The 16,711-nt window shown below is 36.2% G+C and overlaps 1 protein-coding gene across 4 annotated transcripts in view; it reads left to right on the top strand.

Annotated features, from left to right (window-relative positions):
* Positions 1–16,664, top strand: part of LOC127877089 (leucine-rich repeat serine/threonine-protein kinase 1-like) — a 75,865-nt gene extending 59,201 nt beyond the window's left edge. For all 4 annotated transcript variants that reach the window (XM_052422719.1, XM_052422717.1, XM_052422718.1 and 1 more), the window contains 8 exons: positions 3,934–4,188; positions 5,017–5,140; positions 5,660–5,760; positions 8,517–8,645; positions 9,995–10,192; positions 11,061–11,231; positions 11,857–11,958; positions 12,559–16,664. In XM_052422719.1, coding sequence (XP_052278679.1) covers positions 3,934–4,188; positions 5,017–5,140; positions 5,660–5,760; positions 8,517–8,645; positions 9,995–10,192; positions 11,061–11,231; positions 11,857–11,958; positions 12,559–13,860 — 2,382 coding nt within the window. In that variant the 3' untranslated portion in view covers positions 13,861–16,664. The remainder of the gene's footprint in view (positions 1–3,933; positions 4,189–5,016; positions 5,141–5,659; positions 5,761–8,516; positions 8,646–9,994; positions 10,193–11,060; positions 11,232–11,856; positions 11,959–12,558) is intronic.
* Positions 16,665–16,711: the final 47 nt, after the last annotated feature.

Raw genomic sequence — 16,711 nt, 5'->3', positions numbered from 1 at the left:
TTTCTCATTTATTAATGCACTCTTATGAAGTCATCAATAACACAAAGTAGTAATATACTAAAATGAGTGGTTTTACATTTTCATAAAGTACCAACTCTCTTAACCACATGCAATTTGCACGCACATATTCAAAAACACATACATTAACATGCACGCCTATACAGGCGAGAAAAGAAAAACATATGAAAGTAAATAACACAATCTAAAACATAGAAATTTACATTTCTCTTATGTTAGTATACTTCATTTCTCACATCTTCTTTTTGTTTGTCCGTTTCTTCAGCCATTTTGATTTTTTGTCTGATGACATCATCAGTGATGTCATGACATCATACAAAATATGATGTCATTCTACAATTGTGGCTCCCTTCTGGATCAAGAGTGCCATTCTATTGACAAAAAAAATGTTCTGGCCACCTTCTGGCTACTAAGAGCCACTTGTGGTTACTATAAGCCTTTTGTGTTTTTAAGATTAATATTAAAGTATTGGTTGTGGCTACCATCTGGCTCATAATTGCACTTTTTTGATACTAAAATATGTTCTGGCCATCTTCTGGCTACTATGAGCCGCTAGCGGCCACTAATAGCCATAAGATTGCCACAAGGTAGCCACTAGTGGCTACTATAAGCTACTTGCTAGCTTAGAGTAGTTGTGGCTTCAAAAAAATGGTAGCGGCTTTGTAGCCGCAACATTGCCGCTAGATAGCACAACCTTTTTATTTCTGTAAGGGGATAGACAAACAGACAGACAGTCAACATTAAAACAAAATTCATACATGTATTCCACATATGGCCCTACCCACAAACTGAGTCCATCAACTTAGCTGAAGTATTTTTTTAGTTGTTGCATGATCCAGTTGTTTGTTTTAACTGTTTTTTAAAAGCAACCACTTTTATTGCATGACAAAAAAACTAATATTTATGTCCCCCTTTGAAGAAGAGGGGGTATATTGTTTTGCACATGTCGGTCGGTCCGTCCGTCCACCAGATGGTTTCATGATGATAACTCAAGAACGCTTAGGCCTAGGATCATGCAACTTCATAGGTACATTGATCATGACTGGCAGATGACCCCTATTGATTTTCAGGTCACTAGGTCAAAGGTCAAGGTCACAGTGACTCGAAATAGTAAAATGGTTTCCGGATGATAATTCAAGAATGCTTTGGCCTAGGATCATGAAACTTCATAGGTACATTGATCATGACTGGCAGATGACCCCTATTGATTTTCAGGTCACTAGGTCAAAGGTCAAGGTCACAGTGACTCGAAATAGTAAAATGGTTTCCGGATGATAACTGAAGAATGCTTACGCCTAGGATCATGAAACTTCATAGGTACATTGATCATGACTGGCAGATGACCCCTATTGATTTTCAGGACACTAGGTCAAAGGTCAAGGTCACAGTGATTCGAAACATTGAAATGTTTTCCGGATGATAACTCAAGAATGCTTACGCCTAGGATCATGAAACTTGAAAGGTACATTGATCATGACTGGCAGATGAACCCTATTGATTTTCATGTCACTAGGTCAAAGGTTAAGGTCATAGTGACTCGAAACAGTAAAATGGTTTCCTAATGATAACTCAAGAATAATTAGGCCTAGGATCATGCAACTTCATAGGTACATTGATCATGACTGGCAGATGACCCCTATTGATTTTCAGGTCACTAGGTCAAAGGTCAAGGTCACAGTGACTCGAAATAGTAAAATGGTTTCCGGATGATAATTCAAGAATGCTTTGGCCTAGGATCATGAAACTTCATAGGTACATTGATCATGACTGGCAGATGACCCCTATTGATTTTCAGGTCACTAGGTCAAAGGTCAAGGTCACAGTGACTCGAAATAGTAAAATGGTTTCCGGATGATAACTCAAGAATGCTTACGCCTAGGATCATGAAACTTCATAGGTACATTGATCATGACTGGCAGATGACCCCTATTGATTTTCAGGACACTAGGTCAAAGGTCAAGGTCACAGTGATTCGAAACATTGAAATGGTTTCCGGATGATAACTCAAGAATGATTACGCCTAGGATCATGAAACTTAAAAGGTACATTGATCATGACTGGCAGATGACCCCTATTGATTTTCATGTCACTAGGTCAAAGGTCAAGGTCATAGTGACTCGAAACAGTAAAATGGTTTCCTAATGATAACTCAAGAATAATTAGGCCTAGGATCATGAAACTTCATAGGTACATTGATAATGACAGGCAGATGACCCCTATTGATTTTCAGGTCTCTAGGTCAAAGGTCAAGGTCACAGTGACAAAAAACATATTCACACAATGGCTGCCGCTACAACTGACAGCCCATATGGGGGGGGGGGGGCATGCATGTTTTACAAACAGCCCTTGTTTACATGCATATTTCCCACTTGGCTCTCTATCCATATACAGAGTTTCAACAACCTAGCTCAAGCACTTATTGAGCTAGCACAGGATCCAGATTTTTTCAACTAACTGACAAACAAAATTGAAATAATTTGCATATTTCCCATATGTCACCCTATACACATACCAAATTTCATCAATCCTAAGCTTATATACTTCTTGATTTATTGCAGGATTTAGCTTCAGTTTTCAATGTTTTTTTGTAACCATAGCATCTGTTACCATAGTAACCATAATTTTAATATTTAATTCGTCTTAATGTACATCTATCCACTAAACATGTTTCATTAAGTGAGTGTTTTGACCTAGTGCGGGATCAGATTTTAGTTGTTCGTATTTTATATTTCATAAACATAGCAACCATACATTTCATTTGATAAAAAAGCCCTCTATTCTTTTACCAAGTATTATCAACCTAGCTTAAGCACTTTTTGAGCTATCACAGGATCCAGATTCAGTCGGACACACACAAATACTGACACATTGAAACAAGGACATGGAAACTCAGACACACGAAAATACTGACACATAGAAACAATGAATGGAAACTCAGGCACACAGAAATACTGACACATCTAAACAAGGACATGGAAACTCGGACACACAGACACACAGAAATACTGACACATTGAAATAAGGACATTAAAACTCAGACACACGAAAATACTGACACATTGAAATAAGGACATTAAAACTCAGACACACAAAAATACTGACACATTGAAATTAGGACATTAAAACTCAGACACACAGAAATACCGACACATTGAAACAAGGACATGGAAACTCAGACACACAGACGCATAGATATACTGACACATTGAAACAAGGACATTAAAACTCAGACACACGGACATACAGAAAAACTGACACATGGAAACAAGGACATGGAAACTCACACACTCAAACACACAGAAATACTGACACATGGAAACAAGGACATGGAAACTCAGAAACTTAGAGGCCACCTTGGCGCAGTGGATATGGTGTTTGCCTAGCAACCAGGAAGTCATGGGTTTGATCCAAACTGGAGGCCCTCCTTTGATTTCCCAAAAGACACCAAGTACTTGTTCTAGTCTCAGGAAACGGACTCCAGAGCGTTTCAATACGACTAAGGCTTTTGATGTAATCTATTTAAAATAAATAGGTTTAAACTAAGGACATGGAAATTCAGACACACAATGACCGAAGGATGGACTGAGTGTAAACTTAAATTACTCTCTGATTAGATCCACAGAGGACTTACAAGCAAATCTTGTTTAAAATGTTAGTATTTTTTATAAGAAATCATCCTGTAGATTTGACCTGCATACTCCTTGAAATTTATATTGCATATGTTTTTCTAATTATTACCCTCCAGTGTTTTTTTTCCCTTTAATGATTATGTGATTAATATACTGATGCCAAAATTAACATATTTTTTCTACTCTAGTATTGTTCCAAAGTTTGATGCATAGTAAATTATTGGCTTGCACATAAAAACAAGATATTCAATCATTTCTAAATCATTTCTGTTGTGTGTGTTTTCAGTCATACAGATCGTTGAAAGAATTGCGCCAAGAAGTCTCTCTTACCAGCCGTCTGCATCACCCTTGTATTATCTCCCTTGTGGGTGTGGCATTTAGCCCTAAACTTATGATGGCTCTGGAGTTAGCTCCCTTGGGTAGTCTGCGAAACGTCTTGGACAAAGAGATGGATGATAAGGCTTACTACCTAAACTGGGAAAAGGATCGCCTCTATTCACCTTTTCTCACTAAAGAGCTCATCTTCAAACTTGTGTATCAGGTACTTTGTTTTAGTCTACTTCAGAAAAATTAAATGATTTTAATAAATGTTTGACGACTGCCATTTCAAACACTATTAATAACTATATCAAAATTGCTGCCAGTCCTAAAATTTTCCTATTTATTCAAGTAAATTAAACATATTTTGAACTAAAATTTGGGTTCCAACTCTAATTTTCACATCATATTATGCTGTGAAAATTATTGTTGGAACCCAAATTTTAGTTTGAAATCGCAATCAATTCATATGTTTTATTAACTTGAATAAATAGGAAAATCTTTGGACTAAATCAAAGAGTTTTTTCAGGTTGCATAAAAATCTAATGCTGTTATTTAAAGGTGTAATTATAAGCAGTCATGGCTTAGTAATGTTTTTGTGATAAGTAACTTATCACTTTTTTATTTGTTTGTTTTTACTGGTTGTTTAAAAGATTGGTTAAGGGCTAATTTAGAACTACCAGATTTACATATGAATACATGTCACCTCTGTGTCTGTGCAAAGGTCTTTTTTAGCTAATTTGTTTGGATATATAACTAATATAGAACCACATTTCCCAAAACCGTGTTCTGGGAAAACAATTTCTTAACGTGTCATCTCAGATAAGCCTGTGCAGTCGGCACAGGTTAATCATGGACAACACTTTCCGTCTTAACTGGCTTTTTGTTTAGAAGAGAATGTCTTAAACCAAATTTTTATAAAAGCAGAAAGCGTTGGCCCTGATTGGCCAGTGCAAAGTGCACTTGCACACATGCATTAAGCCAGGTTTTCCCAGAGTGTTTCACATTTGTTTATGAAGCATCTCTATCAGAAATGTGTGGCTTATTGCAGATTGGCAAAGGATTGGAGTACCTGCACAGCAATTGTATTGTCTACAAGGACCTGAAGTCAGACAACATCCTCACAATGTCCTTGGCCTTGGAGGCACCAGTCAATGTCAAGCTGTCAGACTATGGTATTTGCATTTACATATTGACTGATCATTTACTTTGACTTTGCACCTTGCACTCTTATGTTGCCTCCAATGAAATAAAGGACTTTGTGAGTTCATCAGTCTGCTGCCAACGCAGAGTTTTACTATGTTAATATTAACAAATAATTTGCTTTTTGAATTGTTTATGGCGTTAAAAATATATTTTTTTCTAACTACAATTAAACTTTGAATAAAGCAAAATGTGTCACTTTTATATGTGTAATATTATGTGTAAAAATGTATCCTTTGCTTTGGGCAGCATTGTAAGGAGCCATCCTATCCAATATAAGTCACACAAGGTTTCAGTGTCATTAATGGATAGGGTAGCTCCTGACCAGACAGCACTGATGTCCAGTCTCATCTGGAGCTACGCTGGCAGCAATATGGCATAATACCCATTTTAGCATGACAGGAATTTTAATATTGTTAAAATAACAGTTAATTTAGCTTTGTATTACGCACATTGATGCAGATGATTGATCATGTCTTGCTCCTATCCAGGCATATCAAGGTACAGCTGGGGAGGCAGAAGTGTAGGCCTGGTGGGAACTCTGGGATACCAGGCACCAGAGATTCTTGAGGGGGTGTCATACAATGAACAGGTTTGTGTGAAACATGGAAAGTATATATGCAGGGCTTTGGAAAAACAGGGTTTAATGCACGTGTATAAAACGTCTTCCCAGATTAGCCACTTTACGCTTTTATGAATTTTTCGTTTCAAGGAAGTCTGTTCGTAAGAAACATCCAGTCCAAAATGTCATCCATGATTATCCTGTGCAGTCTGCAAATGCATTAAGCCCAGTTTTCCAAAAGCATGGCTCAAATGGTCAACTGTACTACAATGCAGAATGCAGTACAAGCTTCGGTGTACGGAAGAAACCCCCTCCGGAAAAAACCCCCTTCGCTAAAAACGGCAGGGCGGTAGAAACCCCCTTTCATAGTTTGCATACGCGGAAGAAACCCCCTCGCTAGTTTTGCATAGGCGGAAGAAACCCCCTCGCTAGTTTTGCATAGGCGGAAGAAACCCCCTTCCATAGCGGAACAAACCCCCTTCCAGACGATTTAGTTACATTCAAACGCACGGTAATTGTTTACAGAAATTCACTTTTATTTTCAGAAAGTTCCCGGGAAGCATGATTGCATGATTCAAATTTTTTTTAAAGACGAATGCTTCGGTTATTGAAGGAAAATATGTACGAAATATCTTCGTCACTATCGGGTCTTGGCGCTAATTTTGTGTTTTTGTTATTTTTATCAATCTAGTACGAGTTATCGCATATAAAATGGTATAATCTCACTGAAACGATTGCAAGACAAATTCACACGAGCATCTCATCATTAACAACTTGTGAACATACGGCCGGTACACCTCTTTACTCAGCACATAACAGTTAGGAAAAAGATTTTCGCACCTTCATTTAAATATATAAAAGGTCCTTTAATGTACCGGCTATTGTAGATAATGATGAAAAGGTTTGTCATGATCGGCGCCTTTGCGGCTCGTGTAAAGTTATGTACAGTTTTGTTTAATTAAATTAGCATTCGGCTTTAATTGTGTGATTTTAGGGAATGATTTGACACACTCCCGTAAGTTGGTGTTAACGCGTTTTTAATACGAAACACACTTCCGAATGTAAATATTACCGCAACGTTGAAATATTTTTGCAGTGTAAATTTTATTTTGTGTTGACTCTTTTTCTCAATAAAAAGGGCGCGAAAATTATGCAGCATAGAAAGCGTGGGTGTATTGTGCGTTGTAACAAGCACACAACTAGTCAGGGGATTGATGCATGTTCGGAGGGAATATTTCATCAAGTCTATGAATAGTCACTTATGCCGAAAATTTATTTGATACAAGAAAAAAAATGTCAAGGTTTGTGTTAAAGAAATTATTGAGAGCTTTTATCGTTAATATTTACCAGAAAGTGCTTTAAAAATGTTATAAACGGGATTATCGGGAAATGAATATAAACTTGAAAAGTAGCAAGCATGCAGTAATAGAGTCGGGTTGAAACGGATGTATTGGGTAATCGTTCGAGTCGGGATTTTACTACCTCTGCGGGAAAGACTTAACACTTAGGAAGGGGGTTTATTCCGCCCCTCTGAAAACACGAAGGGGGTTTGTTCCGCCTGTCTGAAAACTCGAAGGGGGTTTGTTCCGCATATGCAAAACTAGCGAGGGGGTTTCTTCCGCGTATGCAAAATGTGAAAGGGGGTTTCTTCCGCTATGCCGTTTTTAGGGAAGGGGGTTTCTTCCGAAGGGGGTTTATTCCGGTAATCCAAGCTTCCTATGGTGACAGTTTTTTCAGCCAATGGCCTGGATCAAGTAGTTCAGTAGTTGTTTTTTTCCTGCCCAGTTTCCTTTGGACATTGAACCCATTTCAATTTTCCATTTGTTAATGTTTCTTCAATACTTAATTGTTTATAAGTTGCAATTAATTTGATTTACGGTGTGTAATTTTGTAATTACAACAGCTTTGTATAGTAGCATCATTCAGATCAAGTTGTGCCAAATTTCTGCTTCATCTGTCTAGTAAACGCACAGATGCAAACAGATTTAATTATTATACACTCAACCAAAAAAATAAGCCCTTAGTATATTGATGTATACACAGTTTAAAGTAAATGCCCAAAAACAAATCATGTTGGCATGTTTGGACAAAATTTAAATGGGGGTGGGATGACAAAACAAATCTGAACAGTCCATTGCAAAATTTAATTTCCTTCTTTCTTGTCACTACATTTTAGTTTTATGTCCCGCACGACTATAGTGGGGGACATATTGCTTTTGCCCTGTCAGTTGGTTTGTTTGTTGGTTTGTTGGTTTGCGTCAAACTTTAACATTTGCCATAACTTTTACAATATTGAAGATAGCAACTTCATATTTGGCATGCATGTGTATCTCATGGAGCTGCACATTTTTAATGGTGACATGTCAAGGTCAAGGTCATCCTTCAAGGTCAAAGGTCAAATATATAGGTTAAAATCACTCATTTAATGTACACTTTGCAATATTGAAGATAGCAATGTGATATTTGGCATGCATGTGTATCTCATGAAGCTGCACATTTTGAGTGGTGAAAGGTCAAGGTCATCCTTCAAGGTCAAAGGTAAAATATAAAGGACATAGTGTTTCACAAACACATCTTGTTAATATTGCAACTTTTTGTTTTTGTTATATATCAACCACTAGTACTGTTCTAAGACTTGAAAGTATGGATCTAATGTTGCTTTTTTTTTTTGTATAAATTAAATTAACAATTATTATGGCTGTTTTAGGACCCAGGCAGCCATGAAATCATGATTCATTCTTGAGGAAATGTTGTCACATCTTATTGCTTTTATTCTCTTATTTCAGGTGGACATTTTCTCCTTTGCCATGGTGATATATGAGATATTCAGTGGAAGAAGACCCTTCTCAGAATATGAGAACCTGTCCCAGGTGACAAAAGCCCTCAAAATGGAGGGAAAGAGACCTTGCCTCATGGTAAGAGATAAATATGAGCATCACTCTGGGAAAATGGGATTAAATGCATGTGCATAAAGTGTCGTCCCAGATTAGCTTGTGCAGTCGGCTCAGGCTAATCTGGGATAACTTTTTCTGATTGTATTGTTTTAAAAGGAAGTCTCTTCTTAACAAAAATCCAGTTTAAGGGTTAAGTGCCATCCCTGATTACCATGTGTGTATTGTGTCTAGGGTTAAGTGCCATCCCTGATTACCATGTGTGTATTGTGTCTAGGGTTAAGTGCCATCCCTGATTACCATGTGTGGATTGTGTTTGAGGGTTAAGTGCCATCCCTGATTACCATGTGTGTATTGTGTCAAGGGTTAAGTGCCATCCCTGATTACCATGTGTGGATTGTGTTTGAGGGTTAAGTGCCATCCCTGATTACCATGTGTTGACCAGTTTGAGGGTTAAGTGCCATCCCTGATTACCATGTGTGTATTGTGTCTAGGGTTAAGTGCCATCCCTGATTACCATGTGTGGATTGTGTTTGAGGGTTAAGTGCCATCCCTGATTACCATGTGTGGATTGTGTTTGAGGGTTAAGTGCCATCCCTGATTACCATGTGTGTATTGTGTCTAGGGTTAAGTGCCATCCCTGATTACCATGTGTGGACCAGTTTGAGGGTTAAGTGCCATCCCTGATTACTATGTGTTTGAGGGATAAGTGCCATCCCTGATTACCATGTGTGGATTGTTTGAGGGTTAAGTGCCATCCCTGATTACCATGTGTGGATTGTGTCTTTGAGGATTAAGTGCTATCCCTGATTACCATGTGTGGATTGTGTCTTTTATGAACATTCTATTTCCAAACATATGTCAATGACAGTAACTTATACTATCAGGGGTTTTTTTGGCCCGATTTTATAGCCGAAATTCGGCTATGTTTCCAATCTCCAAAAGTATACTTTTTTCCCAAAATGTGGCAAAAAAATCCCAATTTCCCAAAAAAAATAAAAAAAAATTTTTTTTTTTTTTTTTTAGAAAGAAATGTCTAATGTGTATTTTATCTCAATTTTAATTCAATTACCTCAAACAACGTATTATATGATTTTGTTTTTTTAATTTAAATGATTATAAAGAGTTATATCAAATTAAGTATTTCCCTTATCTGTGGACTTTTCGTGTGGTAAAAAAAGGCTAATGAATTTATTTTTCCAATTTCATGAAAATGCTGATAAAATTCCCAAATACAAAGCCATGGGCTATCTTCCCAAAAAGTGGGAAAAAAACCCTGACTATTAAGTTCTTACTTGGACTTAATGTGATATAATTAATGTTGTCTTTTACTTCAAATATCTTTTTTCGTTACCGATACAATATTTCTGCAGGACTTCAACATGAACACGAGGTTCCCCTATCTGGAGAGTCTCATGCAGGAATGCTGGAAGGAGGAGGCAGACAGTCGCCCTCCTGCCCATGTCATTGTGACAGAACACAACATGAAGTCTGCCCAGTTTGTCATACAGAGTTCCACATTCACCATATCCAAGGAGCCATTTGAGCCACAATGTGTTATGGGAGCATCTGTATGTTGTCTTTATCACAAATAGACACTTTCAGTTATTTATGTTCATTGTATTAAAATGTATGTGGAGTTTTATTCAATTAACACTCTAAAAAATCCTGTGTTTATCTCCTGTAATGTGGTTTTGTAATAAATATCTTAATAATCATCTTAAAACTTTCTACACATCTGTTTGTGATATCTCGATGTTAACTGGGAAATTAACTGTCAGACAGATGATAAGCTAACAAATAAAACAGTAATTTTTGTTTTAGTTTCTTTTAAGTTAAGCAGATTTCGTTTCACTTTTTGGATATCATTTGTATTTTGAAATTGTATAAAACACCTGGGGATAATGAATTTATCTGTGTTGTGCTAAGGATTGGTATGATGCATCTTTGATCTTAGTTTATCAGTTAATATGGGTTTTTTTCTGTGTCTATAGAAAATTAGTGAGTAGTATGTTAATATAAAATTCAATTTATACATTTTATTAAAAATGCTGATAGATTAAGTTTATCCAATTAGTTATTGTCTATGGAAAATCAATGAGTATTAGTATAAAAATCAATGCGTGCTTGAAATGATATGATCCTGGTTCTGGGCTTAATGCCTCTGCATAAAATGTCATCCTAGATGAGCTTGTGCAGTCTGCACAGGCTTATCAGTGATGATATTTTCCACCTAAACTGGATTTTCTTTTAGAGGAGACTTCCTTTAAACCAAAAATTCTATAAAAGCAAAGTAATGGTCCTTGATTAGACTGTTAGGACTTCACCGGCTAATCTGGGACATTTTTTTTGCACTTTAAGCAAATGCATACAGCCCAGTTTTCCCAGAGATATTTGATGTTACAGGTTCCATTCAGCTTGATTTGCCATTCATTGCAGGTCACCAATAAGCGTCCCTACCTGTGGGTGTGGGAGGGGGAGGACAAGAGAAGAACCCTCAGTGTGCTAGACCCAGAGTGGGGGACTGTGACTGTTGACAGAAATGTGTACCCAGGTCCTAGAGTCACCTCCATGACGAAAGTTGGGAAACTCATTTGGATTGCAACTGTGGTACATGGAGTGATGTATTTATATGGGCAATGAATATTTTTTACTGTTTATTTTAGTTTTCCTAAACGTTGATGGGTTGATTACTTATAAAATACAAGTATATACATGAAATGTGATTGCTAGTGCTGGAACAGTATGATAATTTTTTCAATAATGCATTAATTTGTTCAGGGAACAAGTTATATTCATTATTTAATGTTGATTCTGAGTGTTTTTAACAGAATAAAGATAGCAATCACTTAACAGTACTGTACATAAAAAACACACTTAAATTTACATCCTTAATAATGTATAATATGCCTAGGCATTGTTTCCTGTTGTTCTTCTTGAATGCTCTGAGCTTTTATGGATACAAGTGTACAGCTCAGACCCAGGGGGTCTATAGCTGGGAGTTTGATTATTGCAACTATCCTGTTGACATGCCACTTCACCTTGTGATTGGTGATTCCTGATACAAATTTATAAGTTGGCAATGTATCCAAATGTTATCTTACACCCAAAACAGACATGATGATTGTTTGACATGTTCTTTGAAAGTCTTACGTTGATTCATAATTTATATAGATGATTGGTTATGTGATTTTTTTCTAAACAGAGTTTTAATTTGAGCTGTTATTTGCTTCAGAACAATGAAATTGAGGTTTTCGAGATGGGAGCTCAACTGGAGCTGCAAGACAAGGTGAAACTGAGTGCTTTGCCCTTGCACATTCTCTCTACGAAAGAGAAGGTTTGACAATTTATCTCATATCATTTCAGACAATAAATGTATCTGTATTAAAATGTACTTTGTGCTTTTAGAAGAAATAGCAATATGAAATGGCTAGCAAACACTTTGGAATAAATGGCTATTTGTTATTCAAAATGGTTTTTCATTTTATATATACTATTATGTAATATCGTCTTTTTAAAAATCTAAACAAGCAAAAAATGTTTGTACTCATGGAAAGGCTTGTTTTAAAACTTTTCAACCTTGGGGTATAATTCGCATATATTATTATAAAGCGAGTAACACTGAATGTTGTTTTGTACTAACCTTGTTCAAATTATGCCCCTTGGGTCAAAATACGCTTTGTCCTGGATAAGCATGTGGAATATATATACAAATGCAAAATTTTAAGTGAACTTAACATTGCCATGAACAACGGATTTTTATTTGGCACCCATGGAATTGTGGTCCTCTGTAGAGATTTTAAAATACCAGTATGCACCTGATATTAAGGTCTAAAGTAGGTATCCAATGGCCCTTATTATAAGGCTTATATTATGGTTGCTGTTTGTACAGTTCGTTAAATCCTTTGCAACATATATGAATTTCTTCTCCTTGCAGCATTTTCCCACTGTATATGTGGCTTTGGAGAATGGTGAAATGCTCCAGTTCAAGTCGAATGAGAGGCAACCTGGAAAGGGAAATAACATGTCTATGAAGCGTGTCCAAGGTTATGCCAACCCAAAGACTCTAAGATTGCGCTCCTGTCCGATTCACTGCATGACATTGTCGGAGGACAATAACGTGGTATGGGTTAGCAACGAAAAGAACATTGACATCATCAGTGTGGCTGATTTCAAGGTGCTCACTGATCAGCGTGTTAGCATGCAGATATTGCTATCCTTGCTTAGGCTGCCAAACCAGTTTGTTACTCAAATTGAGTGTACTGAAAAACAGGCATTTACTTTGCTTTTTGATACCCCAATTGTTCTTGAATTTGATGTAGAAACGGTGACTTGCATAAGAGCATTTACTTTTGAACCAGACATTATTTACAAAAAGTTTGTTGCCGATGAGCTGGTTTTGTCAGTGAAAGACCACGAGGCTTACAAAGGAAACATCTGTCCGAGAAGCAGAGAAGACTCGGCTACGAGCCTGGACTCGTCAGATGATGATGATCTTTCACAAGGTGCAATAGCAGAAGTACGTAACAGATTTTCCATGATTGACCTAAAAACAGAAACTCCCCCGGAGAGGCCTCCAAAACCAAACATGCCTTCTCGCAAGCTGACTTCAGAGAAGCAAAATGGGGATGTAGATAGGCCACCAGTTCCCCATAAAACACCAGAAGTACAAGAAGCCCTAAATAGGCTAGGTAAATCAATGTCCCTTTATGTACCACCAACCAAAACTTCAACTCATCAACCACCTTCAGTGAGGCCAGAATTGAAGCCATGCACATCGCATTCCTTGCCCATTTTAACAAAACCGAGAAGTTTTAGTGTAACTGTGACTTCCATTTCAGTTGTTGAAGGATCTTTATGGGTAGGCAGGAGTAAAGGTGATATTTGCGTTGTTGACACACACCTTGCTAAGGATCGCACGAACAGTACCTATGGACAGGTGCAAGCTGACATGTATGATATGAAAAACAGAAGTCGTTTTTTGAGACAACCAGAACATGTTAATTTAATACGTTTGGGCAAATTTGTTGCTTCAGCGTACTTGCTGAAAGACGCCCTGGGGGGTTCAGAAGTGGACATTGCTGCATGGGATGCATATTCAGCGTCCGACTGTGAGCGAGTTGCAACTTACTGGGAGGTCATTGCATCCAGCGAAGAGAAAATGGCCAAGGATCTTGGGAATTCCACCAGCTCAGTAGGGTCTAGGACATCAGATATTATATATAGAAGATTGGAATAGAATACAGGGAATTTCCTCAATCAATTGATAGCAGCATTATTAAATCCCTTTAAAGTGTGATGATGTATGTCATAAGTGCAACATTTTAAAATGGTCAGTCACAGGGAATGTACTTGAACAGGTTTTTATTATACCTCCACAAACGAAGTTTAGGGGGGTATATATGAGTGAGCTTGTCGGTCTGTCGGTCAGTCGGTCGGTCCGTATTAAGTGTCCACTCTCTAATTCAAGTTGTTTTCATCGGATCTTCACCAAACTTGGTCAGATGTTGTATCTAGATGATGTCTAGGTCAAGTTCGAATATGGGTCATGCCGGGTCAAAAATGAGGTCACAGGGTCACTTAGTGTGTTTTAAACATTGAGCATGGTGTCCACTCTCTAATTCAAGTAGTCTTCATCAGAGCTTTACCAAACTTGGTCAGAAGTTGTATATAGATGATGTGTAGGTCAAGTTCGAACATGGCCATGCCGGGTCAAAAACAAGGTCATGGGGTCACTTAGTGCGTTTTAAACATTAAGCATGGTGTCCGTTGTTTTTTGTGAAGACAACATTCAAAATATTCTGTGTCAATGCGGAATGTGGGGGTATTCGTCACGTCTGTGACAAAGCTCTAGTCTGTAATTAATGTATACTTTTAATAATTTATAACATGAACAGTGTATTATATATATAATTTAAGAATTTTATTTTTATGTTTGAAGATGGCTCTTTTGCATCCTTTTATTGATGTACTGTGTTTGATAAGTTATTTATTTTAGCATGTGATAGTCTTTATGATTGTTATGTACACTTATTTGTATTCTTTTTATGTGAAATGCTTTTAACATGTTTTTATTATACGCCCGTCTCTTTACTGGATGTATGATAGAAACACCCAGGGTATATGGGCGGTCACATGATTCATTGTTTTCGATTTCCAGCCCGTACTGTTTTCAGCAATATATCCAGAATTGTGGTCCATTTTTTACCTGTGGTGTATATTTCTGTCTAATACTGTGTAAAGTAGATGTTTTGTATGTGATGGCAATCATGTATAAATATTGTTATCATTTTTGGATTACTATATAATTACATGATGATAATCTATCATATTACTGATAATTCCATCTCATGATCATCATTTATTTGATAATAAAATCTCAAATTGATGCCTGAATGCAAGTTCCCATGATTAAAAAAAATGTTTTGATCACATTTATTAATACATTTTTCGTAGAAATGTCATAATATGTATTATATATCAGTACCTGAATAGAGTTTGTAACATGTTTTCATCTTAAGTCATGTGATATTGGTACACAAATGACAATAAATCAAAACCATGACAATGTGAAATTCATTTATAAATGTTTTGTCCTTAGTTGAGATGATTTCATACTTTTACTGGGATTTTTACTATGAAATTTTTTTGTAACAAAGAGGGTCAAAATTGTATTTCAGATTGTTTATCAGTCAGTTGTTCCAATATCAATGACAATTTCAGAATAGAGTTCTGTTGTATTCATAATTCAAATTACTTGTATACAGAAAAAGAAAAATGTTTATTCCTTATGAATCAGTTGTAGATGGCAAATATTTAATAATTATTGTATAAAATGGCTATTTTGATGATATATTCATTAATAGATCAATTGAATTTTTTGCAGTGATACTTAAGGTAAGACACACAAGACTGTAAATTGGTTGTTTTTGTGTTACAACTTGATGAAGACAATCAGGAATAGTTGTAGATTACCTGAAGCAAAGCACTATCAATAGATCTCTAAATAAAATATTTTTGTAGTGAAAAGCAATACGTTCTGTTACATTATTTATGTGCAAATATTATGAAATATATGTGAACATATTGTGTACCTTTATTTTCAGCTTGGGGTTATGCTGGAAGATGAGTGACACAAGTGAAGTGTTATTTAAAAAGTATAAACAAGAGCTACGAATATGTGTATACTTGAAATTCACATATTTATTGTATTTGTATCTCTTTTTTTGAAAAGGTAAACACTGCAGTGAAGTATGCCAAATAAATATATTAAGAAATTTGACCCAAAGTACATTTTGTGTGTGTAAAAAACGGGCAATAAGTCCTCTAAAATACCGGTTATACTTGTTATATTTTCTCAAGAATAAGTTGCCAACTGTTATAAAGTTCTTAGACTTTAAATTCAATATTTCATTTATTGAGAAAATCGACCTATTGAGAAAATTTTGATTTATAATATCAGGTACTATTGCCATAAAATCATCCAGAATGGCTTCATCATTATAAACAGGATGATATTCAATTCAATGTTTTGGAAAGCTAGTGTCAGTACCAAAACACAAACATGGCAGATGACTCTGGAAATACAAATCTTAGAGTTAATTTCCCTGTTTAAATTGATTAGCTGTTATAATAACAAGTAATGCAGATTTATATGGATACCTTGGTTTAAATGACAGAATAGGGCTTAAATTATACACTCGTATTCAAATTTGGAACATAACTTATGCTGACAAAAGAGCACCCATAGCTTTTTGAATAGTTGAGCTAATTAAATTGCTTACAGTGTTTAGTATGTATGATATAAGGCATTATGTGCTGTTCCTGAGGTTTTGTTGTTAATATGTATATCATATTTTATATTTTAAGAACTTCAATTCATGGTCTTGTGTTAGGTATAAAATATGTGATAGAGTTCAGTTACGTGTCACTCAGTTCTGTTAAGTGTTACAAAGTTCTATAATGACACAGTACTGTTACATGTGACACAGTACTGTTACATTTTTCACTGGCATTATATAATGAATAAAATTAAAATTCTCAGTTTGTGTTGTTATACCTAAAAACCATTTTGAACAAAAAGTTCTTTT

Source organism: Dreissena polymorpha, chromosome 4 (assembly GCF_020536995.1).
Source record: "Dreissena polymorpha isolate Duluth1 chromosome 4, UMN_Dpol_1.0, whole genome shotgun sequence".
NCBI lineage: Eukaryota > Metazoa > Mollusca > Bivalvia > Myida > Dreissenidae > Dreissena > Dreissena polymorpha.
This window is presented reverse-complemented; position numbering and strand designations above follow the sequence as displayed.